Here is a 26,875-nt window from a genome sequence, read left to right on the forward strand (position 1 = left end):
TGTGTTACACTGACGTTTGCATTATAAACTCCTACACGTATGGATGAAACCATAGACTGTATATAATGATAGATGATGTGACATCTCCAGAAGTGAAGCCAAAGCAGGCCCATCAGCCCCTGGTGTCAGCTGCATTACATGATATTGTTCCTCCTCTGGCCTCTACTGTGCAGTTTCTGCTTGCAAAAAGTGCATTTCTAATATTTTGGCTTTGGTTTTGCATAGTGGGAAGAACCGATGCATCATCTATCTTTATATACAATCTGCAGACTAGTCTGTGCCCCCTGACATGTGCCACTGTCCAAATAAACAAGACTAGTTTCTGACTCAAGAGACGATGGAATAAAATCAGCTTAATATTGTCCAGAGAAAGAAGAAACAGGAAATCAGAAAATGAGCAATGGGTATAACCATGTATCCTGGGTAATGTGTTATAGTGGAAGTCATCTATTGGTGGAAAAAGTACTTAAAACTTAAGTAAAACCAGAAATACCACATGTAAAAATACTTTGTGGAGTAAAAATCCTCTGTAATAAATTTAGTACAAGTACAAAAGTATTAGTAACAGGATATACTGGAGTAAATTTACTGATTACATATGTAAACAACCATAGTGCTGTCACCAGTTATGAAAGGCCAAAAGCAATGAATGGTCAGGGTCTAAAGTGACTTAATGACCATGTTAAAGGACTAAAACAGTGCAGTCAGATTATTATTATTATTATTAATAATAATAAAGTGGGCCTGGGCTGGGCCTCTGTCTGAGTGCAAAAGTGTTGATTTTCTTACTTTGTTGTGTGAGAGTGTCAGGACTGATGGAGTATTCCCATTGCCACGACAGTGAAACACAATAGAGTCCCCTTCCTTGATTTTGCCCTTTGGTGAGTCCACCCACACATCTACAGCTGTTGAGGGGTCTGAAAAAGAGACAGCAATTCAAGGTACAGACACAAACCTTACGTTCTGTAGAAAAAATTTGCACCAGGTTTATGTCATTGCCACAATTATAGCTACAATGAACTAAACTACATCTGCCTCTCGTTGGACTGGCTCTTTCAACAAACATAATCTGCAGACCGGGGGGGGGGGTGCATCAAGCCATCCTCATGAAACTTTGCTTAAAAGGTGAAATGAGGCAACTGTCAGAGGTCACAACAGGGTTTGAGTGAGGACTGGCATTTGTTTCAGTTTGCAGAAACAAATCAATAGAGGTCACCTCACAGCAAGAAGGGTCCCCAGGAGCAAACCCCAGTAACCCAAGGTCTTTCTGTGTGGAGTTTACATGTTCTCCCCATGTCTGTGTGGGTTTTCTCCAGGTACTCCAGATTTTTTCCACAGTCCAAAGACATGTAGGTTGGAGTTAGGTTAATTGGTGACTTCACTGTAGATGTGAATGTGAGTGTTTGTCTTTCTCTATGTGCGTCAGCCCTGTGATAAACTGGTGATCTGTCCAGGGTGTGCCCCACTTCTCAGCAAATGTCAGCTGAGTTTGACTGCAACCCTCTCGCGACCCTGGATAACAGTGTTACATAATGCATGGATGGAAATAGACAGTGACTTATCGTCATCATACAAGTTCCAGTAGCAGTTAATGTTTTTTACCTGTCAAAATATGTTGATTTTAAAGTTGTTTCTGTAAGCTCACTTAGAAAAACCTGTACATTTTTTAGCTCTGCACAAGAAGGCAATGGACCTGATGTTTTATTCCTAAATCCCTCCTATGGTTTTCTTAGAGGTCATGATGATGACTGTGATCAGTTCTTCCTTTTCTTTATCTTACATACTTGTTTTTATTTTAGGTAGAGTCTGTCAACAAAGCCAGGTCTACATAAAAATAATTCTTTCCAAGTGGAGCTGCACAGATCGTTGAACTAAACCCCATCAAATACCACTGGGATGAGCTGGTAGATCAACTATGAACCACATGTGTTGTCCAGCATCAGCAGCAACATCTTACATACGGGCATAATATTCTGCTGTCCACGCACTAACATGGTCTAGTTTATCATATTGACACCAATATTAAACTTTCGTTTAGGACTTAAATATACAGTGTAAAGTATTCAGAGTGATATTTCATCATATGAAACTCACAGTATACAGTGATATTAATTCGGTTGGTCTGTCATCCTGGTTGCCCCAGGAACAAAGTAGCTGACCTCGCAGTAGAACCTCGCATTTTTGTCCTCCTTCGTTACCTTCATGCTCAGCTCACTTCTAACAGACAACTGGATTCAACAGTGATGCTGGACATCACACTCACCTCTGGAAGGCACAAGAAAGGCAGAGGATAGATTGAGAGAAGGAAATCAAGGAAAGTACAGGAATTCACATTAAGCCCAAACTAAAACAGCTTAGAAATGCATCACAAGTGTTTGTAAAGATGGATGGTTCTGTGTAAAACATGACAGTGAGCCAGGGTGAACAATATCAAGGCTAAGAGAGACACATGTTTAACAGAACCTCATGGTTAAGGTTATCAGCCTTACAAATACTTAAATTATTCTGATGAAACAAACCACGTGTGACACCACATCCACACCCTGTTGACACAAACTCAGAGGAGGCACAGCAGTAGCGAAAGAGAAGAAAGTCATGGTGGGCCAAAGGGAAGAGAGAGATGCTATGACAGGAATGAGAAGCCCACCCATGCCCACTGCATTCCACCATGTCACCCTCTCACAGCAAGAAAGGCAGCATAGTAGCCCCACTGCACCTCAAAGGTGCGGAGCCACGCTTCCAAATCAGTGAACCTTGCCTCCAAAGCTGCCAGAACCTTGCACTTATTACAAGTATCATTATCACACTAAAGGAGGCAGAGGAATAACTAAACATGTGGCACACCGAACAGGAAAGAGAGAGAGAGGGTGAAGCCATGTTACTAGCTAGCTAAGCTAACTGGTAGGCTAACAAACTCTAAGTCTGGAAATAGCAATAAATACCGGTCAAAACAGAAAGGTACTTGACTAGTACCGGAATGTGTAGCGGTTAATGAATTGTTTAAATACTTTAGTTAGTTTTTAGGTGTGTTAGATGCTAGTCTGTTGCTAATCTGTAGACGAACTATACAGCACACACAGCATGACACGCTTGCAATAGGAAGTGATTCACTTACCAGGAAACAGTTCACATTCATTTAACCTGGTGTGTCAGCCAGAACACCACTTAAGATGGTTCGGAGATGCTACCGAACCATAATCTTCTTCAGAAGCATCACAAAATATGTGCACCTCTTGATGACAACCAGCAATGTCCACCTCCTTTGATACATATGGTTGGGGCAAGATAACCTTGGGTAGAACTTGTAGCTCATCTTCCCAAGTTGTCCACTGCTGCTTAAGCTCTTGAGGTAGTAGTGGATCATCCTACTCCTGGTGGCTTGTCCCACAGATGTCTGACGATTACCTTTACTCTAGTGGTGTAGGGCAAGATAAATCCCAAAAGGTCATACTGGCTTGCCAGGACTTTATAGATGTTGCGTAATGTGGAGACATCATACTCTATATATTGATGCTTGTAGCCAAGGTCATCTTTACCAAAGAGTCACTGTAGACCTAGTGTAGACTCTGGGGTTATGGCCAACCATATCTACACATTAGTGGAATGGCTTTCTTCTGGCAAATGACTGATGACTTCCAGGTCATTGCTAGCCCACTGACGCAGCTCAAATCCTCCCAATCCTAACAAGATTCGTAACTTGTCGACAATGCACTTTGCCTCTGCTAAAGTGGGAACACTCTGAAACCAGTTATCCACATAGAAACACTGCTCGACTAAGAACCTCACATCTTCTCCTGGCTTGGTATTATCCATGAAGTGACGCTGCAGGGCGAATGTGACACAGCAGGGGCTGCATGTCGTTCCAAATGGCAGAACCTGCCACTCACACAGTTGGAGCTCCTGCCTGCCTGGCATCCCACCAAATGAATCAGAGAAGGGAACAATCTTCTGGGAGGAGGTGAACCTGGTGGAACACACCTCTGACATTGCTACTGAATGCTATTGCACGTTCTCTAAATCTTAGAAAGACTCCCAGAAGTGTCGCACCTAATGGAGGCCCAGGCAGCAAATACTCATTCAAGCTTTGACCTCGGTATTGATAAGAATTAAATACTAGTCTGTTCTTGCCAATGTGACTCACCATGTGATGAGGGATATACCATGCCTCACATCCTTCTTTTTTAGTTATTTCAGAGTCACAAAGATTAATGGAGCCAGCTTTTATCAGCTTCTCCATTTCTTCACTGTAGGCTTCAGCTAGTGCAGGATCCCTTGCCAGTCGCCTTTCCATAAACTTGGCGTGACAGCATCTTTAGTAGCCTGAAGTAATGGCATCTCCGTCGGGCCGAGTAAGGGGTGTGACATAACGTAGCACACCCTCAACTTCAACTCTAACAGTCTTAGTCTCTAGTCTCATCCTGTCTTGAACAGATAGCAACCTTCTCGTTCTTTAAGGGAACAGTGTCAACCTGCCATAATCTCTCTACATGTTTCATTAGTTCACTCACTTGGGGGGGGCACAGTGGTAGTGGTGAAGCAAAGGCTTCATGTTTAATAGAGTTTGTATGGGAAGTCCAACAAGGTGCTTATGCTTCTTCCGGAGCTGCTCCATGGGGTAGGTGTGATCCGCCAGCCCAATGCGAGATGTTGTAAACATCCCTATGATTTTGAATAAGCATTGGGACCTTCCGTGAGAAGAAACATAAAATGACACTGAAGCACGGGAGCGTAACAAGGAGGTCTTCGGTTGTCCCTTTGCCATTTTAGTAGGCGGAGTGGGAGTGGCGGTGGGGGTTGCTGTCAACAGTGAAACAGTATTGGTGCTGTGTGTAATGACTGAAATGGAGTCTGACCAATGTTGGTATGAAGAGTGACTGAATTGCGTCCAAGAAGGCAGAAGGTGGCGATAAATATCAGTTGCCTGACAACAGCATATAACAAATGCTGTCTGACTGTGGTAGAATTAAAATCCCAAACATTTTGGGTGATTTAGAAATTCCGGCCGGATGCTTTTTTATGGCCCCAAAAAGAGGACATGTCCAGGAACTGGACAAATGTGCTTGGCGTGCCGTGGGTTGCCAACCTCTGGTCTAGACACTGCTGTACAGTGACTAAGAAAATGTTCTTCGTTACTGCAGAATGGGCAGTATGGTTTGCTCTTGCTCCTCTTTGATGAGATACTTGACATTGGACCCACCTCACTCTTAAGCACATCCTTCATGCCATGAAGGACTGTGGTTAATTGCTTAATCTGCCGGAACCCTGGCTCCTCTCTTGTCCTTTTCACTGCCAACTGTCCTTCAGAGTCCTGATATGAAGACTCAAATTTCAGCCACTCTGCTAAGGTGTGTGATTGTGTTCCACAATGAAATATACGACAAAACTTCGCTCTTTGTTCAAGTGGCAGTTTACTCAAAAGCCAAGCGACATGTGATTCACACTGTAACTCTACTTCTCCTTCTTGGCCTAGTGTTCTCAACATGCTCACCAGTGACTGTATTTGGAGTGAGAACCTCTCAAATGCAGGAACATCTCCATGCTTCACATCTGGGGCGTTCATTACCACAGCAATGCACATGAGCGCTATCTGGTGTAGTTGACCAAACTTATCATACAGGGCTGACACTGCGTCTGAAACAATGTTGAGTTGAGAGTTGAGGTAAGCCTCTGCTTATAATCTAGCTTCTTCTAGTTGCAGGTGGTCCAACAACACTTGATACTTAAACAGTTCGGTTGCCTCTGCTGGGAGGAGGTTCTGTAGTGATATCCTGAGCCTTGCAAACTTGGTGGGGTCTCGGCTTGAGAAATTGCGAATTGCTGGGCGTGGACCATGGTAAGCCATCTCTGACATGATGGTATTCCTACCTTCCTAATACTTGAAGGCTCTTGTACACCTTTATGAAGGCAGTGTTGGCCTGGTGAATCAGTAATCAACAGCGCTTCCTCTTCCAGATCTGGCCAAGGGGGTGGCTCTCGCCAGTCGTCCTCATCATATTTACTGACTTCTGGTAACTGACTTGAGTGTATGAAGAGATAGCCTGGGTAGTCCATCTCATAGTCCACATAGCAAACCGGAGGCCTAATCTGCCGTTTGGGGCATGCACCACAAGCTTCATACTCTGGGGAAGGTTCTATCTTGGAGGTCAAACCAGTGATCTGGCTCAAAGGACCATTTAATGTAGTAAAGCAATGTGTTAACTGCTCTGATGTGTCACTGGCTTGTATGACGTCACTTCATTGAACCTGGTGTGTCGACCAGAACCACTTAAGGCCAAATCCCCAGAATAAAGTGTCAGATGGTGCCTTCAGTAGCTTTGTTTACATCAACTATAACCGTCTGAAATGGCCAATTAGGATACATACATAACATTATAGACCAGACTTGAGAAACAATTACGGAATGCGCATATGACCAATATGACAATTGAGAAGCATTCAAAGTAACCAAATGTGGCGTTTCTAAATAATGTGGTGCTTCTAAATAATGTGGTGCAAACCGGCGATACATGACCAGTACGTGAACATAAACCTTCGTCCTCATAATAGGAATACACTCATTACCAAGCTCGAAGTCCGATAGAACGGATAGCTTCACTAGCTGTTTAACACAGTTTAAATTGCGTTACATTTGCGAACGAATGGGGGTAATACCGAACAACAACGAAGACAACTACGAAGGCAACTACGAAGGCAAAACGTATACAAAATTCACCCGTAATCATTTACGCACTGGAAAATCATAAAGCAGTTACCCAGTCCGGCCGGCCTGATATGTAACCTGCTGCTGTTGAGACAACATGTCCGCTCTCAAACTAGCTGCGCACTCTACGTGCCACACGCTACGTACCGCGCGGGGCGAGAACAGGCTTTTTCACATATTGGGTTATGGGTTGTAGATATAGGTTCGTATTGTTTACTGGGTGACATTATCGATGACGTTTGAAGCCTCGCTCCGTGTCGCGGTTCAGGAAGTAGTTCAAATTTTGGCGCGATGTTTTGATTGACAGATACCAACCCCCTGGACTCTCCACATAGCTGGAGAACTCGTTTGGAAAAAGAGGAATGACTTAAATCCTAACACAGTTGAACAAATATTGTTTTTAAATAAAAATGAATAAAGTTTCCCCCTTTAGTTGCACAGGCATCTTCACTGCCAAGGATAAAATCTCCTGACTACACAGTGAATGATATAAGGTTTGGTTTTTGAAAATGACGACAAAACACTACAGTTCTTGGGCTGACCAGTCATGGTGGCTGATCGACAGGGGGGAAATACGTGGAGGAGGCACGAAAGACAATTGTAATCGAAATAAATGAGTTTAAAAGCCATGCTTGCTGTCACGAAAAAGTGGGGGAATCGTGTCTGTGTGTACGAAGCAACAGACGAAATGATATGAGACTGGGTTGTTACACAGGCAGTATTCCTGTGTAAAGTTATTAGCCACATCTTTGAAAATTGAATAACTAAAAAGGATGTCCTGTGATCATCTCTTTTCCCTCTTTTAAAATAAAATGACAAAACTATTGAATACAGTTCGCAAAACAAACGTCAAAGATATTGTAATGACTATGGGTTATCCCTGGAGCTACGCTAGGCTAACGGGTCACTGACCCTGAGCTACACGGCTAGCAGGGGGCTAGCAGGGAGCTAGCAGCTACCGCCGTACTAGTTTAGATACCGAAAAAGAGAAAGAGAGCACTCGTGCCCCATACACCGCACGACCCCAAGTGTCTCTGTGAGAGGGAGCAATTGCTTTGACAAACCAGCAAGAGGCAGTGTTGTCTTCTCACTGCTCAATTATTAGATAGTGAACGAGCAGAATGCTCTCCCCAACAATCATGCGCTGTCACCGACACCCTTCCCCCACACGTCACTCTAAGTTACGGTGACAGCTACATTTTCAATAAACCCAGCACGAACACAAACCCAGTTCTCACAACATAACCCAGCCTAACACAGTAACACTGAACATAACGGAACATAAACACTGTGTCAACCAACAACCAACAAGAATTAACAACTCCTATAATGCACCTGGCCGTCAACTTCGACTGCCAGATCATTACAATATGTTAAATGTGAACGTATTCAATACGTCCCTAACAAACATAATCAGAGACAAATTACGTTTCGTGGCAAAACGTAAATGAGAATGTACGTCGTTTTTAGGAGACAGGGTTGGTTGACTTGAAGCCATGTCTGTGCTGTCTGGCCATCCTCTTCATTTTCTGTTCCTAGTTGCTTTGAGAAACTTCTTGAATGATGGGTAATGGACGAAGAGGTCCACAACCCCCAATACTGTACCAATGTTTTGTTGATTTTTGCGAGGACAGTGTGTCATTCTCGTGTGTTATTTACTTTTTATTTCCTTTTTTTGTTGTTTGTGCATTTTAGCGCAGCATGTACCGATTTGTGCTTTGATACTGTCACTCTAAAGAAAAGCGAATTGTATAAAAGTTTGTGATTCGAAAAGGAAAAAAACGCCGTTTTATTTCCTTTCGCATTCCTGTCCATGTATTTTGTTCCAAAGGTTTTGTTTACTTATGTGAATTCTGTGAGCAGTGCCATATGTTTAGAATAAGGCCTTGTTTTTGAAGTGTTTATAGGTATTGATCTTGTACCTCTTGATCTCTTAAGGCACTAGTCAAACACCAGCTGTTTTTTTTATTAACTTCTTATACTTATAACACTCATTATTATTATATTTATATTAAAGTGGAGTTTAAATTGTTTGAGTTGAAATGAACAGGTGACTTGTCAAAAAGCCCATGCAATCCACACATGCAAAGAAATCCAACCATAGATGTCCTTAAATGATGTGTAATAATGTGAAATGACACAGGGAAAAGTATTGAACGTGTTTACTGAAATTTATTTAATACTCTGTACAAAAGTACTTTGTTAGGTATGACAGCTTCAAGACGCCTCCTGTATGGAGAAACTAGTCACAGGCATTGTTCAGGTGTAATTTTGGCCCATTCTTCCGCACAAACAGTCTTTAAATCTTGAAAGTTCTGTGGGCCTCTTCTATGAACTCTGATTTTCAGTTCTTTCCATAGATTTTCAACTGAATTCAAGTCAGGTGACTAGCTGGGCTATTTTAGGAGTTTTATTTTCTTTCTCTCAAGCCAACTGAGTTTCCTTGGCTGTGATTGGGACCATTGTCTTGCTGAAATGTCCACCCTTGTTTCGTCTTCATCACCCTGGTAGGTGACAGCAGATTTTTATCAAGAATGTCTCAGTACATTTTTCCATTCATCCTTCCTTCAATTATATGATGTTTGCCAGTAACGTATGCTGAAAAACAGCCCTGCACCATGATGTTCCTACCTCCAAATGTCACTGCTTGTATGGTATTTTTGGGGTGATGTGCAGTGCCATTTCTCCTCCAAACATGGTGTGTATTATGACATCAAAAGAGTTGAATTGTCTGGTTAGACAGTTAGTCTTAGTTTTAGTTAGGCTTATTTTTCATTAGTCTCAGTCTTGGTTTTCATTAGTCTTAGTCTTGATTTAAGTGAGTCTTGTTCTTGGTTTTAGTCTTGGTTTTAGTTAGTCTTTGTTCTAGTTACTCTTGGATTTAGTCTGTCTTGGTTTTAGTTATTTTTAGTCTTTGGACTAAAAGTGAAATTTCTGATCCCATTTTGGGATTTATGGTACTTTCCCACTCAACACTTAGTGAGCCCAATTTGGGGAATATGGTCCAGAAAAATATGTCTAGTCTCTGAAAAATATGTCCAACCCTGAAAAATACATCTGATCATTAAAAAATACAGCTGGTCCTGAAAATACGTCTGGTGCTGAAAAATACATCTGATCTCTGGAAAATACTCGTCTCTGATAAATACATATGGCGTCTGAAAAATACGTCAAGTCAAGAAAAATACAGCTGGTCCTGAAAAAAACGTCAGATCGTTGAAAAATATGTCTGGTCTCTGAAAAACACGCCTGGTCCCTAAAAAAAATTACACACATGAAGAGAGGATGCTACAATTAAGCTTGAGGAGGCATGCTAAAAAATTAAATAAAGCATTAATTTAGACACTGGACACAGAATAATCGCTAGCATTTAAGATTTAGTTGCAAGCAAAAACATGTTAGTCTTCACAGAGGACACCAGTGATCATGCAATGATGCCTTTTGCAGCAGTACACTACAGTTACCAGCAGAGAGAATATTTACAACCTCAGAAACATCAACTGTGTACATTTATTTAATTACAGTAACTTACTGTGACTTATCTGTGCCTAATATTTAGCAACAAAGAAACAATAATATTAAACCTTAAACGTCTGAATAATATATAAGCAGAAACTGTGATTCATCCTTAAAATGCATAGCTGTTAAGGATTCTATACTGAGATACAGCCTAAGCTGTAACACTAACATGAAAATAAATATATATAGACAAATCTGAAACTGAGCATAGACATTCAGCACTATTTATTGTTTGAATGGTCAATGACACACTAGGGCAACAAAACACACCTGTCAGTCACATGTTCCAAGAATTTGGCTCACATGAAAAATGGGTGAGTTCAATCAAAAGGTGCAATCTTCAAAGTTGTGTATGTCCAGATATAAATACCTGGAAATACAAGCTGAAATGCTGATTTCTTGTCTCTTATTCATCATCCATCCATCTTCTTCCGCTTATCTGGGGCCGGGTTGCGGGGGCAGCAGCCTAAACAGAGATGCCCAGACTTCCTTTTCCCTGGACACCTCCTCCAGCTCTTCTGAGGAAGGCGTTCCCACGCCAGCCAAGAGACATAGTCCCTCCAGGCTGTCCTGGGTCTTCCCCGGGGTCTCCTCCCTGGTGGGACAAGCCCGGAACACCTCCCCAGGGAAATGTCCTCACTTTTCCAATACTTTTAGAGGGGAATCTATATAAGCATACAAACAACATTCAGTGAGTGCATTTCTTTCTCAAGAAAGTGGTCATGTACAAAATAATGAATACTGCTTTAGATTGGCAATACTAGTAAATTTAGAGGGCAAGATAATCACTGAAATTTACCTTTTATTAGAAGATCTGATATATCTGACATATTAATAAAACTATACACATCTCTATAGAATATAGAATAATGCAATCATTTGGCAGAACCCTGTGAATCACTGCCCCCAACTGGCCGCCTGTTCTCACTGAGGTCCTCTTTGGTTTTCTGAATTCAGGTGAATTCAGGTGAAGATCTCCTTGAAGAGGGCTTTGTACACAGGCTGCTGGCCATCTTCCAGATTGGATAGAGCAGGTGAGCTGGACAAACATCAACGGGTCTGGATACTCGCAAAGAGACTGGTGGATGTCTGAACAAGTTTATGGCCGAGTTCATCTGTTGCTTGCTGGCATCACTGCAGCAGTTCATCATCTTTCACTTACAAAACACACCCGTAGCTTATTGAAATGCATTCATTTTCTTCTAACTGCAGTGCACTTCTTAATATTCTACACTGGATAGCAAATCATGAGATTGAAAAGGATAATTCTTTGACAAATTTTTCTTTTTAGAATTTTTCATGCATAAATTACTATAAATACACCACCTGCAGTGCACTGTACAGTGCATCCACCTCGTTGTGACTCTCAAAGTTCTGTCACTGGTACACCTTTGCTGGCTGTATCTTCTTTGCTCCTCAGCATTTTCCACTGGCTCCTCTGTCTCCCTCTGTTTGCTTTGATTTTCTTCTGAGGCAAAAAATACTTGGTCAGGCAACAGCAGCTGGTCTGGTCTTTTGACACTGGGGGTAGTGGAGGGGACATAGGATGTAGGAAAATTATACATGATATGGGTCTATGCTTGTGCTGTGTATTAAAAGTTGTATCACAAAGTGTCAGCTATAACAATGCCAAAATAATTCATCATTTTGAATGTAGTCCATATAAAAGTCAGTCCTAACCTGTGGGCACAGTCAGCATGACACAAAGCTGTTCCACTTCAGCCTCCAGCCACCCACATACGCCCTAGGTATGGGAGTGACTTGACTGGGTGATAGAGCAATTTTGATTATAATTTTAAATGTTAATTAATGCTTTAGGTAAATTTAGCAATTACATCCCTTATATATATATATATATATATATAGTAATTATATATATATATAGTAATTTTTTCTAATTTACAAAATTGTGGTTTTAATTTGCTTTAAAATGAAATAATAGGGATTACATGGATCCCTCTGCTGATTTTATGCAAATAAATTTCATATAAAATGATTTTTCAAAGTGCACAAACTAATAATTTTCATTAAAATTTTCTCATGTGGACACTTTTACACTTTGTCAGAAAAATGGTTCCCACCAGTGCAAATTCACACACCTGCAATACCATCCACGACCACTAAGGGCACTGTGCGAAACACAAATCTACCCTCTGGGGTCCAATTTTCTTAAAAAAAAACAAAAAAAAACGGCACTAGGCATATCAAGAGGCTGTTTTCTATTGATTGCAATGCTTGTGCTCGTGAGGACTAAGATTTGATCCCCATGGGAAAAACCGGTCCCCACGGTGTGGGTCATATGTCAGGTGTTGGCCCCCACTGGAATAGAAAAACGAGAGCGAGCGAGCGCGCGCGCGTGCACGCACACACACACACACACACGGTTGTGCCTAACCTGTGTGAGACTGGGTCAGATCACTAAACAGATGTGTTTTACAATCTAGCACCAAGGGGTTTTGTGATGTAAACATGCAGTGCAAAGAAAGACTTTATTGAAACAAGTCATGTAAAACATCTCGATACGTTACCTAATTGCTCTTTTTTTCTCGTTATGGCAACTTTTTACAGCATATTTAAACTCTTCCATAGAAAAAATATGTTTAACAACTTACTCTACATTTACTTACAAAGCTATCAGTGGAAATGTTAAGGCACTTAATCACCAAAAAAGGCAACAAATTAAAAATGCTTCACTCATTTGGTTCTTTAGTTAGCAGGACATAAGTCACAAAACAAAGTTTTGATATGGTGGTGAAGGCTAAAATGAAATGGAGGTACTGTGATAGAAATCAACCTACCTCTCTAAGGAACAGACAATAATTGATCCCATAGCTTCAAGAAAGGCTCCTTGAGTTATGCCTGGAGGTGATCAGATATTTGAGATACATAAATTATATACTTTTAACTCTTCAAATTAACAAAAATCAAAAAACAGACTTCTGATACTGGGAAAAAACAAGGAACACAAACTGTGTATAACCAGAAGATGGCAGTATAGATCATTAGAAGAGACAGTGCAGCTTTAGTGAATCTGGAAAAACATTATACTAAAGAGCCTGTTACTTGAATCTAAAACTTTACCCTTTTTTTTTTGATGATATTTCTTTTGACTTTGGTTTATTTGACATTTTTAAATGGACTGAGCATGTGAGTGGCAGGCATGAGGTGTCCCCCACAGATAATTATAGAGCAAAGCTGAACCAAAACTGTCATATTAACAAAGACAAATCTGTTTACCCATACAATCTTTTCCGCGATGAAAATCTGGAAACACAGAAAGACATATTGAGGAGTCTAAAAACAACTTTCAAAATCCAACAGGGAAAAATGTTGTGGAACGTGGTTGAATAGTTCTTGTTACTGTAGAACTCTAGTTTTAGATGTATGAATTTAAGGGCTTGTTTAATGCAAAAAGTAAACGAATGGTTATTATTTTAAAAAAAAAAAAGTATACAAAAATAGTCCTCCATAATTTCAATTTGCAATCAAAATAAATAAAACCAGCATCAGAAACACATTTTCTTTGTTAGCTGGCCTAAATTGTTATGCACAGACATTGTTCACAGAGCTTTAGAAGGAAGATAAATCTACCATCCAAACTTTCCTTCAACAGGGTGGAAGATTATGTTTATACGAGTCTTTCTACTGTTCCTCCGCTGGTGTGTAACTGATCAGAAATGCACTGTCCAGCTTCACGCATACCATAGCTAATTTAAGAGGTTGTCACAGCTGGTATCTGCTCCAATCAGTTGTTCACAAAAAAGGCACAAAAAGGACATCATCTTGGCATAGTCACATTATAGCTTACAATGATATGTCATTTTCCCAGAAAAGGGTTAGTTATTGAATCCTCTTAGAATGATGTGTCACATCTCTCCTTCCTTAAAGGATTTGGTCTGATTTGAAACCTGAATTCATTTCTATTTCAGCTCAAACATCTGGATCTCACCACTCCCCACCTGAGACAGCTCACTTAGCGTCATATAAACCGAAGTCCAGTGTTACTGTTTGCTTTGAATAGCATGGGTGGAGAACCATTGGCTTGGCTGGGAAAAAAATGTATTTCTGAAATATCCAGAACAAAATGCTAGGTCTCCTCATCCCATAGACAGAGCTGTTTTTGGGGAACATAATATGTGAAATGGTAGCCCTTGCTACAGCTTTTTATGCCACACTTGTAGGTAGAGCCTTTGCCCGAGGAGTCCCGGCTGCGGCAGTACTTCAGCAGACATGGGTACCACTCCAGACGCAGGCTATATGTGCAGAGGCAGGGCTGCCACAAGTCTTTAGTAGTGTGACAGGCCTGGAAGGTGGGCATCTCCGTTACTTGGGGGAGGACCTCAAATATTGAGCCATCTACTCCTGCAACGAAGACAGCAGAAGAAGAATATTATTAGAGCTTGTGGTGTTAAAAACAAAAACATGCTCTCATACTGGAGTGAGTTCTCTTTCTAATTTCACTCAGTCAAATACAGTATTGCACGGGAGGGTGAACAAAGTGGGTAAAAAAAAAAAAAAAAAAAAAAAGGGATGATGTTGCAGTAAAAGGGGAGCTTTGTTATGCAAAGAAGATGGTATTGCAATTCCCTCTGCAGATAGTGCAGGTGCTTGGTGAACCATGACCATCAACATTGTTTCCTCAATAACAGTACTGTCAGTGGACAATAGTGCTGACATATGGATTCTCCTCACCCAGGATAATTTGGGCTTCATTGCTATCAAGATACTGAACCCAATTGCAAAAGGTCTTTTAAAAACAAATGGCTTAATAAGGCCCTAATAAGGGAAGTGTAAGGATAGCAAAATAATGTCACTGTTTAGAGAAAGATACAAAAACACCTATTCACTGGACTGCATTATTTCTGTTTCAAAGATTTTTTTTAAAGCTGGAAATTTTAAAAGGAAAAGACAAATGGAGCATAGTAAACACAGTTAGTATGGACAGTAATAGAGCCCAATAGAGAAGACATAAGTCAGACATAAGTCCTTTCAGTGCAAACAGGGGAGATGGACAGTGCTGGGGAGGATGGTAGTACAGAAATATTTACCACAGACACACTCAGGCACAATGGCAGAACTGAAAGACTTAAGAGAACAGTGCATTAACAGAATTTTCAATGATAAACAAAGATGACCCCTGACCTTTGTCCAGCCACTGCTTGACATCTGCCTCTCTAGTATAGATGGCTTCTTGCGCCTCGCTGCACATGTTGTGGACGTGAGAGCTGAGTTGCCAGGCCCGAGTTAAATTGACTGCCACACTCATCGTCAGCTGCTCCAGTCCTCTCCGCTCCTCTGCCACGCGAATGGCCTGAGGATTTTTCTGAGCAAACATTAATGATCAGTATTCACACTCAGAAATATAAATACATTTCTCTGAACAGGAAATGTCCATCATGCAACAATGGCTGTGTCATACCTGTCTGAGACGGGCCATGGACTCACTGGGGATGATCTCATTGCGGTTCAGGCGAGAGATGAAACACAGGGCCTGGTACTGGTTTTGTCCTCTTTCCAGCTCACCCAGGATCAGTGCTCGAAATATCTTCACATCCTGAAAAACACAAGGCATGAGAGATGACACACTGGCTGAACGGGTAAACAGACGACTCCCAGAAGACATTGAAGTGGTGCATGAGGCGAGGTCATAACTTACTGTTTATATGTGCTGGCTCATACAGATCAGGACAAATATTCGTTCCATTTTGGTACTTAAGGCAACACTTTCCACACTCAAAGTAAGCGAATAGGAGGAGTTCAAAGATGATCTGTCTGTCTTCCAGAATTAAAGAGGAGTCTATGCTCACTAAACCCACAAAGCCTCATCTGACAGTTTGTTGATACTTTCTCATTGTCTGTAGCCAGTGGAGTTGCTCCAGTCATGCGCTGGTTATTTGTACTGTCAAATTAAGGTTTTGGACCTCTTACAGGACAAACTTGTCAGTTTTTCACATCCCATAAATGTCAGAAACATTTTACCAAGCTGTTTTATGTGAAACTGTAGAAGTAGGAAAACGGTGATAATGTAGAATTCACAAAAAAACAAAACAAAACACAAAAACAAACAAACAAACAAAAAAACTTGTTGCTGTTGGCAAGTATGTGAGATATCTGGCACAAAACCCAAGGCCATAAAGAGAGAACATGCAAAGCATGATGGGAAGCTCTAGCAGTGTGGAAAGAGCAGAGCAGCAGACCTGTCTTCCTATTCAGACACCAACCCCCCTCCTTGGATTCAGCTTCAAGACAAATGCGCACAGTCCCAAACACCCCTCCTCCGCTTTTCACACACCCGTCTGAAGCAAACAGGCTGCAGAGGAGTAGTAATTTCAAGGCTTTCACTCCCTGAGCAGGAGGAACTCTGGGACAGATAAACAGCCCTGAGATAATGCCATGAGTTCTCCTGGAGTTCTTTGGTCCCACGTATGCAAAAGTGGACACATTGGCAAGAAAATTAATAGAAGTATTTACACTCTGTAGTTCTTTACAGACTAATTTGCATGATCACTTTTGTCTCACATAAAAAATTTTTAGCTTTTAGTTTTTGGCAGCCGTGCAATACAAGAATGTGTATTACACAAGACAATCATGTGATGCGTTTTGACCTTTGGCAAATTACTGACCAAATATTGATTCACAGGCTTAATGTGATATTAACCTCAGAACTTTCCCTCACACGTCTCTGTGAGCTGCTCAGTAATGTATGAAAACACAGACTTAAGAACTACAGAAACACAAAAAGTCTAAATTAAACACTTCACGTTTCCATAATGTGAGAATAACCAGGTACTATAGTTTTTCTTTTTATTTACAGTAAGAACAAAGCGTGAAAGAGGAAAGGGAATGTCAAGACTAGAGGAGGCATCACCATGTCAAAGTGAACAGAGTAACATGCAAGGAAGGAGCACAATGATGACAGACAAATGGGCAACAGTGCCATTTCCCCTTAAGTGTAGAGAGACAGGGGCCACGACTTCAAGACCTCCCATATTGCAGACACATGGCGCTACACTGGGACACTGCGCGTACATGTGTGTGTAGGCAGAGAGAGAGAAAGAAGGGGGGAGGCATTTGTTTGAGCCACATGGGTTTGCCCCAGGGCTCACTGGTTAATTACAGAGAAGCAGGGTACAGCTCCACCAACTCTTTGGAACGTACTCAGTGCTGAAGTGCAGATACAGAGATCTCCTCCTGCTCTTGTGTCATTGGCTTTCCAGATGAAAAATTGCCCACTTCTCCTGCTCTGCATTTTGGATTCGGGTCAAAAGGGCAAACGGAGGACACCAGTGCTTACTGTAGTAAATTTGCTTCAAACTGACATGATTTACACACAGCAAAAAATCTAGTCTGGGATAGTTTGACACTTTGAGAAATGCACTCATTTAGAGTTAGATAGGAAATACAGTATTGGTCTATCTGTATGTTAAATGTGAAGCCACAACCAGCAGTCAACTTAGCTTTCGTACAGATTAAACAAATGGGATATAATGTGTAAATTAGGGTTTCAGAGGCAATAGTTGGTGAAGATTATTCCCAGGAGGCCTGTTACCCCTTGTTTCTAACCTTGCTGCTAAGGTAAGCTAAATGTCTACTAGCTGTGGAGTCAGAGTGCCATCAAACATTTCATGTTGAACTATCCCTTCAACCATACAGGTAGTTCTGAATAAAAGATACAATAAAAATATTTCTGGCTGCTGCCGGTGTATCTCCAACCATCTATCAAGAGAATTTAAATTTCATCATGGCCTTTAAACAGCAATAAGCAACCAGTGTTGATATCTTTGGTTCAGGTGCTGCTGTGATAATAATCAGCATTGGTTCTAAAAGCAAACAGAGTAAAAACAGTTACATCATCTCCAAATCTCCATCCAGGCAGACAATGTTGGTATTCGACTGTTTGTTTGGACAAGACTAGACTGACTTCTGCCTGCCTGAAAACAAGCACCGGCACATGCACTGACTCTGACTCGTTTGTGCAGACACACTCAAGGTGCGATAAAAAGTAAACAACTAAAGAGTGAAATGTGCAGCGCTATGGTTAAGGGAGGTTTTACACCTGCTGTTATGATGACAGACGGTATCCAAACACCACAAGGGAACAACAGCTACCTCTTCTGAAATGTGCTAAGTGGTGCTGTTTCTCTTCAGAGTTGCAGCTTTATGGCAGCTGGTCATGCGGGATGTCACTGGTACAGTTTGACTCTGACAGAAGATCAGACAATTACAGCGGCAGGTGTCAAGCTCCCATGGGACTGCAGTGGTTTCCTGTTGTGGCCAAATCTGCTTGTTCTGTGCAGCGAGTAACAACCAACTCAACATCTAGAGTTAAAATAAAGAATAAAGCCACTTGCTTAATGAAGTGAAACCTGTATGAGGATAATGAGCCACCTTCTAAAATTGCTTTCCCACAAACTCACATAAAATTAAAGGTTTGCAGAAGAATATTTAGAGAAAATCATCAGGTACGAACATTAAGAATTTAAAGAGTGACATTTTCCCGTCTAGAAAAAGATGGGTAACACCATAATCAAAGGACACTGTAGCCTTGAGTTTTTTTCCTCTCACCAGAGCAGCGTAAATGTCAGCATGGCTATAAATAATCCACACAAGCACAGATTCCTAAGCATTGCTCCCTGACACCCAGGACTTGTAGTCCACTTGCAGAAAAACTACCACTGGCCAACAGCCAAACACAAGTCTGTATTCATGCAACTGGACTAGTGGGGTCATACTAAGCCCTGTTAAACAGGAGAGGGCTGGGGGCCCATTTCATTGGAAGTTACCTTTGGTTTTTATTTAAGGGGTGCACAAAAGCCTATTCAGACACTCAAAGGTGCCATTTACAGTGAACATGCTCTGTCACTGCAGCTGGAACCCAGCTCACCCAGTGTACTCTTTTCACAGAATATATACCTGGCTTACTCACTGTGAAAATGAGAGCTGTGTGAAGGTATATACCTTCTATACCAACAGGACGTGTACATTTCACTTTGAATGCCATATTAACGGTGCCAACTCACATATGCATGCATGGATGGACAGTTAGTCACAAACACACACCACACACACCACACACACACACACCCCACACATACACCGGGTCAGTAGCGATCCCCTGTGCATGGGGTTCTTCCTGTTTTTCAATCCCCTCTAAGACCCTGTCTGTTGATAAGGCCGATGGCTGGCTGGTCAGCCACGCTCTGATGAGTCACTGGGGATCACTGTGGGTCTGTGTGGGCATCTGAGTTGGTCTGAAATCAACTTGCTGGAGCTTTTTTTTTTTAGGGACCTTTCCAGGTCAGTGGCTACTAAAGTTGCACAGTAACACAAAAGTAAAATTCAAATACAAAAACTCTAAATCAGCATCATACAGTTAAATTTAGCTTCTAATCTTATTTTAAAGAATTATAAGTAATAATATATTTAGCTTTTACTCTGACTCCCCTTTAAAAACAAGAAAAGGTTTTACTGTGTTTGTAATGGAGGTGTGTGTGTGTGTGTGTGTGTGTGAGTGTGTGTGTGTGTGTGTGTGTTGGGGGGAGGTGTGTGTGTGTGGGGGGGGGGGGGGGGGGGGGGTGATTTGCCTTGGTGTGTGAGGGGAGCCCCATCAAAAGCACAGGTAGAGGCAGGGATTACACACCATGTTGGGAGACACAGGGAGAGAGGGAGAGACAGACTCACACAGACAAAGGGAGTGGGAGAAAAGCTGCTGTGCTAAGAAATGCTTGAGTTGAAGCTAATTACAGAGGCTCCAAAGCCAGGAATGTGGAGTCACATTTGGGGCTGGTCACACCTGGCTGTCTAAAGAGCGAACCAATTAGCAAACAGTGGCAGTGAATGGACAATGCAAACACCAGAGAGAGGAAGGTGTCTCCTTGGCTATACTCCTGACAACAATGAAAGGTTACAGAAATACAGCTGTAAAAACTTCAACAGGTTCCAATTTATATTTTAAAAGGTTTCGGTGCAGGCCAGAGTGGGAGAACTTTTCATTCACACAGGATCTGGATACAATTATTCAGGCATAAATTGTTTATGAAGACTTTGCATACAGGAAATGAGGGGGAGACAAACAGTGTGTGCTAACAGGGTAGGAAATGAGGCAGATAGATAAGGCACAAACAATAGGGAAGGCTACAGAGCTATTCAGCTTCTAACTGTTGTCCCACAGTCCTCATATCCGGCTGCAGGACACACAACCAGCCATTTCATGGGAAGGCATTGAAAAATGATGGCATAATTCAAACTATATATTCTTTTTTATGAAAGCAGACATTTGTTATATTTAAACAACCTACTGTACATTTTAAACACCTATTATATATACATTTACATTAAAATGCATATATAATCATGGTGTTTTTCATATAAAATGTCTCTTGCACTTTAAAGTGCAAACTAACCAGGCTGAGCTGTCCAAGAGGACACTTCAGGACACTATGTGGAGAATTGAACAGATGCTTTGGCAGAGTGAACCCTTTAACTTTTGTTACCAGCTGCAATCTTAAAACCTCTGAGAAGTGACGTTAACTATGCACAGTGCAAACCACAACTACTGTCTCCTTGTCCATCAAAGGCAGTTACTGCAGCACCATGACTCACTTGTCCCAGATCATTGGAAAAATATCTAAAAAGGTGGATGATAGCTGTCTATCTCTGCTATGTCCGCTCTGCCTTCATGACTGTGGGAATGAGAAGCCTTTTCTTTATCAGCAGCGTTACAGACGAACATCTGGTCGGCTGGCAGGAGGAGGATAAAAAATAAAGACATCAACAGGGGCCAAGAGGCCACAAGAGGCCAATGTGGGGCCTTCAAGAGTCATAATAAGACCACGGCAGAAGCTATTTTCCTGGGATTCAGAGTCAACAGGGAACAAAGGGCTGCCAGGAGAAAAGACTTAAGCGGGTTCATCTTTGGAAAGGACTGCTGCCTACACACACTGTCATGAAAGATGCATGGGACAGAAAAAGTAACAATATAATATAAAAAAGGAACCAAATCAAAAGTGCTTTCAGGCATAAAAGTACTCTGGAATTAGTTTTACCACTGAAATTCCAAATAAGATAAAAAAAAAAAAGAAGAAAAAAAAAAAAATACCTAACACAGATTACAAGCAACCGCGATACAATTCCTCTGAGCCACATATCATGTTTTACTATGGAGTAACTTATCTGTGGAGTTTCTCACTCCCGCCTGGAAAGAAGCCATTGAATGACAGGGGGAACCAACAGGGGGAACCAACGGGGGGAACCAACGGGGGGAACCAACGGGGGGAACCAACGGGGGGAACCAGCTATTACTGAAAGAACTTTATTAAGAGTTCTTTCAAAGCACTACTCCACGTAAACAAAACCTGAATATCTTGGTGTTTGTTGAGGTTCAGGAAGACAAGCTGAAGTCTCTCCATTTGTTTAACCTTTACTCAGTTACAGGACAGTTGATCACTGACTGCTGGAGACTCACTTTATTACTGAGACTCATTACTCATGTGCCCCCATAACGTGTCCTGAACAGCGTCTGAAGCAACAGTATTTCCTGGAACAGGTGACACTTACCCTGCACATAGACAAGTTTGTGCAAGTGACAAAGTGGGATGGTGTTTCAGGGTTGAGTGCGAGGCAAGGTGTGGCAGCCAAAAAAAAAAAAAAAAAAAAAAAAAAAGTGGTGACTGTACTGACTTGTAACTGATACACAGTGAAAACAACTAGGTGGTTGCTTAATTTCGAAAACACTGGCATTTCCCACAAACAAAAGAATGAAAGTCATTGCCAGGAGAGCTTGCCTAATAGCTAATAAAGGCTACAGCCCAAATCCATTACAACAGTTTTAATAGCTGGTACATTATGTGAAGGCTCTGACAGGACTAGCAATGGGCACCTGCCAAAATGGGTGAAACATACTGCGTATCCCAACGGGCTGAGGACGCAGGAAGGCTAACCAACCTGGCTCCCCCACTCCCAGCTCTTTTTCTGTTTTGTAACATAGCACATGAGGGTGTGTGAAGATTCTTCACTTCATTCATTCAGTGAGCCTATTGTTGGGCTTATCCATAAAGCCTCATAGCTTTGAAGACATTCAGAACTGTACAGTGAACTGACCTGAGGGCAACACAGCCCCTGGCTGAAACACAATATGCTTTATAAGGCTGAAATGAAATGAGAATTAATAAAATGGCTGATGGTGCCATTGTTCAGGTTTATTTACCATGAGAGTGACAATGTCCCCAACGTCTGTTTGTTCCTGGACCCGTCAGCACAGCAACAGGTCACTAATGACACACCACTACAGAAAAACATACTCCAAAGTGGAAAAAACTTTTAAAGTAGTATTAGATATGAAGAGAATTCAACTTTTCTAATGAGTGATTGCTGTGATCAGTCGTAAAGCTATTGACCTAAAGTGGCTTTCAACTTCCTGAAAGATAATATTTAAAACATTCATCCAAGAATTTTGCTACAACATGATCTAAAAACACTAATGTGGGAGGAAAGCTTTTTTTTTTCAAATCATGCAGCCTGTTCAAATTATTCTGCACTAGTGTGGCCAAAGGTTTATTTGTATTTTTAAATATAAAACTAAATACATTCAAAACTGTCCTTTCAGGTGTTTTATTATAGAGCCAAGGTGTATGTAACTTTAGATGGGCGAGGATGTGAATCATTGCAACCCAGAAATCAAACCTTCTTCAAAAGTAAATTCAGCCAAGAGGCCTGAGAAGTCATCCACATTCCTGCATTGATCAAACCCACCAGCTGAACATGAAAGTGAGACCCGCGGTGTACAACCTAATTAGCTTCTCTAACAAAGTTTCTACATCTGGAAAGACCCAAAAACAGTCTCTCAAATATGCAAGACATTTCCCTTAGATTAATCTCCAAGACATGGTTTATGTTCAGCTCAAGGTCTTAGACTTTGTTGGTCTATAAATTGTCGCAGTGGTTGCTGAGAAAAAAAAAAACAAAACGCAGATCTGCAATGAATCGGCAACTGACACACGACTTTAGAGGAATTGTCAATTCAAGGCTACAACAGCACATCTGTGTTCGGATTTGTCTCGTGTGGCAAAATTATACACCGACATCAAGCGTGTCATCAAGATATTACTGTACTGCAGACAGATGGATGCAATTTTACATAATTTAGGGTAGATTCAGCTGTAAATATGTCACTGTGATACCAGATAGGAATGAAATAGTGAAACTGCTAACATAAAGTCCCCTGACTACAATTTAAAAAAAAAAGAAAAAAAGAAAAAAACTTTGAGCAAAGTTAAGCAAACTACAAACACAACTGCAGAATAAACACAGGATGATTAAATAAATGACAATAACAGAGTTCTTCAGTTCCCACAGAGGTTCAGGTTTACTCAGAGGTGTCATGAGTAAGCTAAACCACATTATCTTTTCCATATGTCTACATGCTGTTGGAGAAAACATGAACCTCCTGAAATCACAGTACGGCTGATCCTCACACAGTGATTCATCGCTTGGATAAGGTTGACTAAACTCTCTTCTCACATCCAGCAGGCTACTCCGCCGCCAGCATCTAATGGCTATAACATCTACCACCACATCTCTGCCACGTACTCACAAAGAACTGAAGAGCAAGACTGAATAAGCTGTCTGCTTATTATTTATAAAGAGTTCATTTGGAAATGATCCTGGTGAAGGTTCATAGAGAGTAGAAAAAAAAAAAACCCTTAGACTGAAGTGAAATACTTGTTTGACAGCATTCACAGATCAGTGATGAGGAACATGAACAAGGCTTCCAGAGAAGAACAGCGTACCTGTCCAGCCCTGACTGTGTGGCTCATTGTAACTCTCCGGTGTTTAACACGCCTGTTAAAATGATCTTCTTCCCACACGTTCATCTGGACTGTATATTCGTGGCAGCTGGAAGTGACAACTCATCCAAGTTTCCATAAATCTTGGAGATACTGCACAAGAGCGGAATGAAAACCACATGCAGGATAAATGAGGAGAGAGGAGGACGGAGTGAACGAGCGACAGAGAGGGGGACAGAAGGTGAAAGAGAGAGAGAAAGGGGTGGGGGCAAGGAGGCTGACCTACAACTGGAACAGTTAAATCAGGCAGCAGAAAGCATAAGTGTCCTCAGGGGTTCTGTCGCCTCTATTCCAATGAACTCAAGCACATGTGCACATTTATGTGGGCACACATGAAGGGACGCAGCAAAACGGGGCGTCTGCTCCACCGAGCAAAGACTCCCCGCTCACGGATCAGTGTATGTCTCTTTTATATTAGTGTGTCACCAATGATCGGGGGTGACGGCCTCTTCTCTTTCAACTCTAAATTAGCTGTTTCGGTTAGTGAAGCAGACGTGCAGATCAAAAAGGTCAGACATGCCCACTTAATCCTGGTAAATCTCCCCGTTCACATCTCGCCAGCCTGTCAGCTTCTGTGTGACAGCAACCATCACAGACACATGCCTTTGCTCTGTGCGCCTCTTTGAGTCCCCCCCACCCTTTTTTTTTTTTTTTTTTTTCCACAGTCTGCAGTTGTAGTTTTCCCTCCATGACTGACACTTATGTGTCCCTAAGTAATGACTGTCAGACATGAAACAGTGTCATCATGAAAGCAGCTCTGGTCAGGGAGGTCACCTGATCTGCTCTCTACATTTAGAAGAATGCTAAATATGGCCGCTGATGATCAGCCCTGAACCCAGGGGCAGCAGGGGGTCTCGAGTCCACTGGGCATTCACAGCTACGGAGCAGCAGCTGTCTTGACCTCAGGGGAGGCTCACTGAGATGGAAGAAGATGAAACTATGAGCTCTTCTGGAGTTTATGTGCAAGTTCCATTATAACATCCAGGGAGCTTTAAGCTTTTGGGATGATCTCCTTCAGATCTGTGGCCCTGACATCCCTGCACACAGGCAAACACATTTCACTTGAACGAGATCACTGTGGTTGCTTGATTTCAGCCTCCACACGGGCAAAAAAGAAAAAATGTGGTGAAAGGTATGAAGATAAAGAGAAATAAGCATCTGTCATAACTCATATTTAGGTGCATGACTAGAAAGCAGAGGTTTCTTTCCACAGCCTTTTCCTCAGTCAGATCTGGTCTTAGATGAACCAGGTGGGTGAAAGTGAAATATGATCTAAATTAAAAGAGTGTTGCCCAAGTTGGAGGTTGTGGCCCATCAGTAGTCCCTAAAGGTCCCCAGGAGGTCCAGAGGAAAAGGATCATTTAAACTGTGGCTTTTATTTCTAATGAGCTATTTAAGACCCACTTCTCAACCTCCTGGAAACTTCAAGGTGCACCAGCGGGTCCCAGACTATTTTTAGAAACATGAAGCGGTTTCAGTTGTTGTTTCTGGCACAATTTGAAGTTATATAGTAATGTAAGACTTTCACAGCACCGTCCTAATCTCATTTCGTCCACAGCGAGGGGGGGAAACGCCCCCTCGTTTAGTCGAAGTGGTTTAGAGAAAGCACCTCTCACCTGTTTGAAGTCCGCCACAAAGGTGATGAGTGTCCCATCTCCCTGTTTAAATTCCAGCGATATCGAGTCTCTATCGCTGTCTGCCTCCAAAACCTCCTCAGTCACCAGCCCGTCAGAGAGCCGGACCCGGACCCGCAGCTCTGAACCGAGTCCCACAGCGATGACCAGTACCAGGACGCAGAGACGGGTCAGGATCCGAACTGAAGCCCCAGAGATGCAACTCGCAAACATTCCCAAGACGCAAAACTGAAGCCGACAGAGGGAAAAAATCGAGGTGGACGCCAAAGATCTGCGCTCATATCCCCAAACTCTGTTGGTTGATTTTTCATAAAGTCTTTCTCTTCATGTTCAGAGAGACGCTGTAGTTTTTCAGTCGCGCTTCCATATGGTCGCCAGCGCCTTCCAGAGACACAAGGGCGATCATGGAAACCAGACGACAGTCCTCTTACTAAGATCTCTGCTTTTCACTGGTCGGAGTCCAGCTCACTTCCATTGAAAGTCTCGCTCCGGCGTTGTTGATCAGATCATGCGCAATTCACTTTCCCACACCCCCACCGCTCCGCGCTCCAGCCAATAGTCCGCTGATCGCACGTTGCTTCTTACTCCGCTTTGTGTTGATATTACCCTCTTCCCCTTCCCTCCTTCTCTAATTCATGCAGTCCCGTCACTTCCTATCCGTCGCTATCCCACCACTCGCCTGGCCTCCAAACTTTCTGCAGTGTGCTTGTGTGTGTGCGTGTGTATGTGTGTTAGAAAGAGCGCAAGGATGGTAGTAAACTCTTAAAGCCATACCAGCCTCTAAAAAACCCTGCCCATCCCCCTTAAGGGCCTCATGTGATCCTACAGCAACTCCAGCAAGCAGCCCGAACTAATAATACCTCCAACAATTACTACAAAGGTGTTGTTAAGATTAGTTAAATCATAGCTGTGTGGATGTTGTTCTTGCTGTGTGGGGATAAATAAAAGGCATGAGCAAACTATAACCTGCAGCTGGTGGGGATCAAAAAGCAAACAGTGACCAGCTGCCAAACAAAAATGATTGTTTTGATGTTTTTATTTATCTTAGAGGATGTTTTCCAAAGTTCATCATATCATCATATATTGTTTTATGAAGATAACACCAAGTAGATTCATCTTCAAACATTATGGTGGCTTATTTGTATATGTGACAAATGTGTGAAATTGAAAATATTGCT

The 26,875-nt window shown here is 41.9% G+C and overlaps 1 protein-coding gene across 5 annotated transcripts; it reads right to left on the bottom strand.

Annotated features, from left to right (window-relative positions):
* Nucleotides 1–8,847: 8,847 nt before the first annotated feature.
* oafa (OAF homolog a (Drosophila)) lies at nucleotides 8,848–26,316 on the bottom strand. 5 transcript variants are annotated; one of them, XR_003297245.2, is made up of 7 exons: nucleotides 25,680–26,316; nucleotides 15,639–15,773; nucleotides 15,362–15,542; nucleotides 13,018–14,581; nucleotides 11,546–11,740; nucleotides 10,590–10,884; nucleotides 8,848–9,956 (listed from the first exon to the last, which is right to left on the bottom strand). XR_003297245.2 is itself a non-coding variant. In XM_026332171.2 (4 exons), exons 1-4 carry the CDS (start codon nucleotides 25,908–25,910, stop codon nucleotides 14,307–14,309), a joined length of 822 nt encoding a protein of 273 aa, XP_026187956.1. In that variant the 5' UTR covers nucleotides 25,911–26,316; the 3' UTR covers nucleotides 12,690–14,306. The 5 variants fall into 5 exon arrangements, 1 of the variants encoding a protein (XP_026187956.1); XR_003297244.2 differs by having other exon boundaries at nucleotides 10,590–11,684; XR_003297243.2 differs by having other exon boundaries at nucleotides 10,590–11,687.
* Nucleotides 26,317–26,875: the final 559 nt, after the last annotated feature.

The sequence above is a fragment of the Mastacembelus armatus genome, chromosome 13 (assembly GCF_900324485.2).
Source record: "Mastacembelus armatus chromosome 13, fMasArm1.2, whole genome shotgun sequence".
Lineage (NCBI taxonomy): Eukaryota > Metazoa > Chordata > Actinopteri > Synbranchiformes > Mastacembelidae > Mastacembelus > Mastacembelus armatus.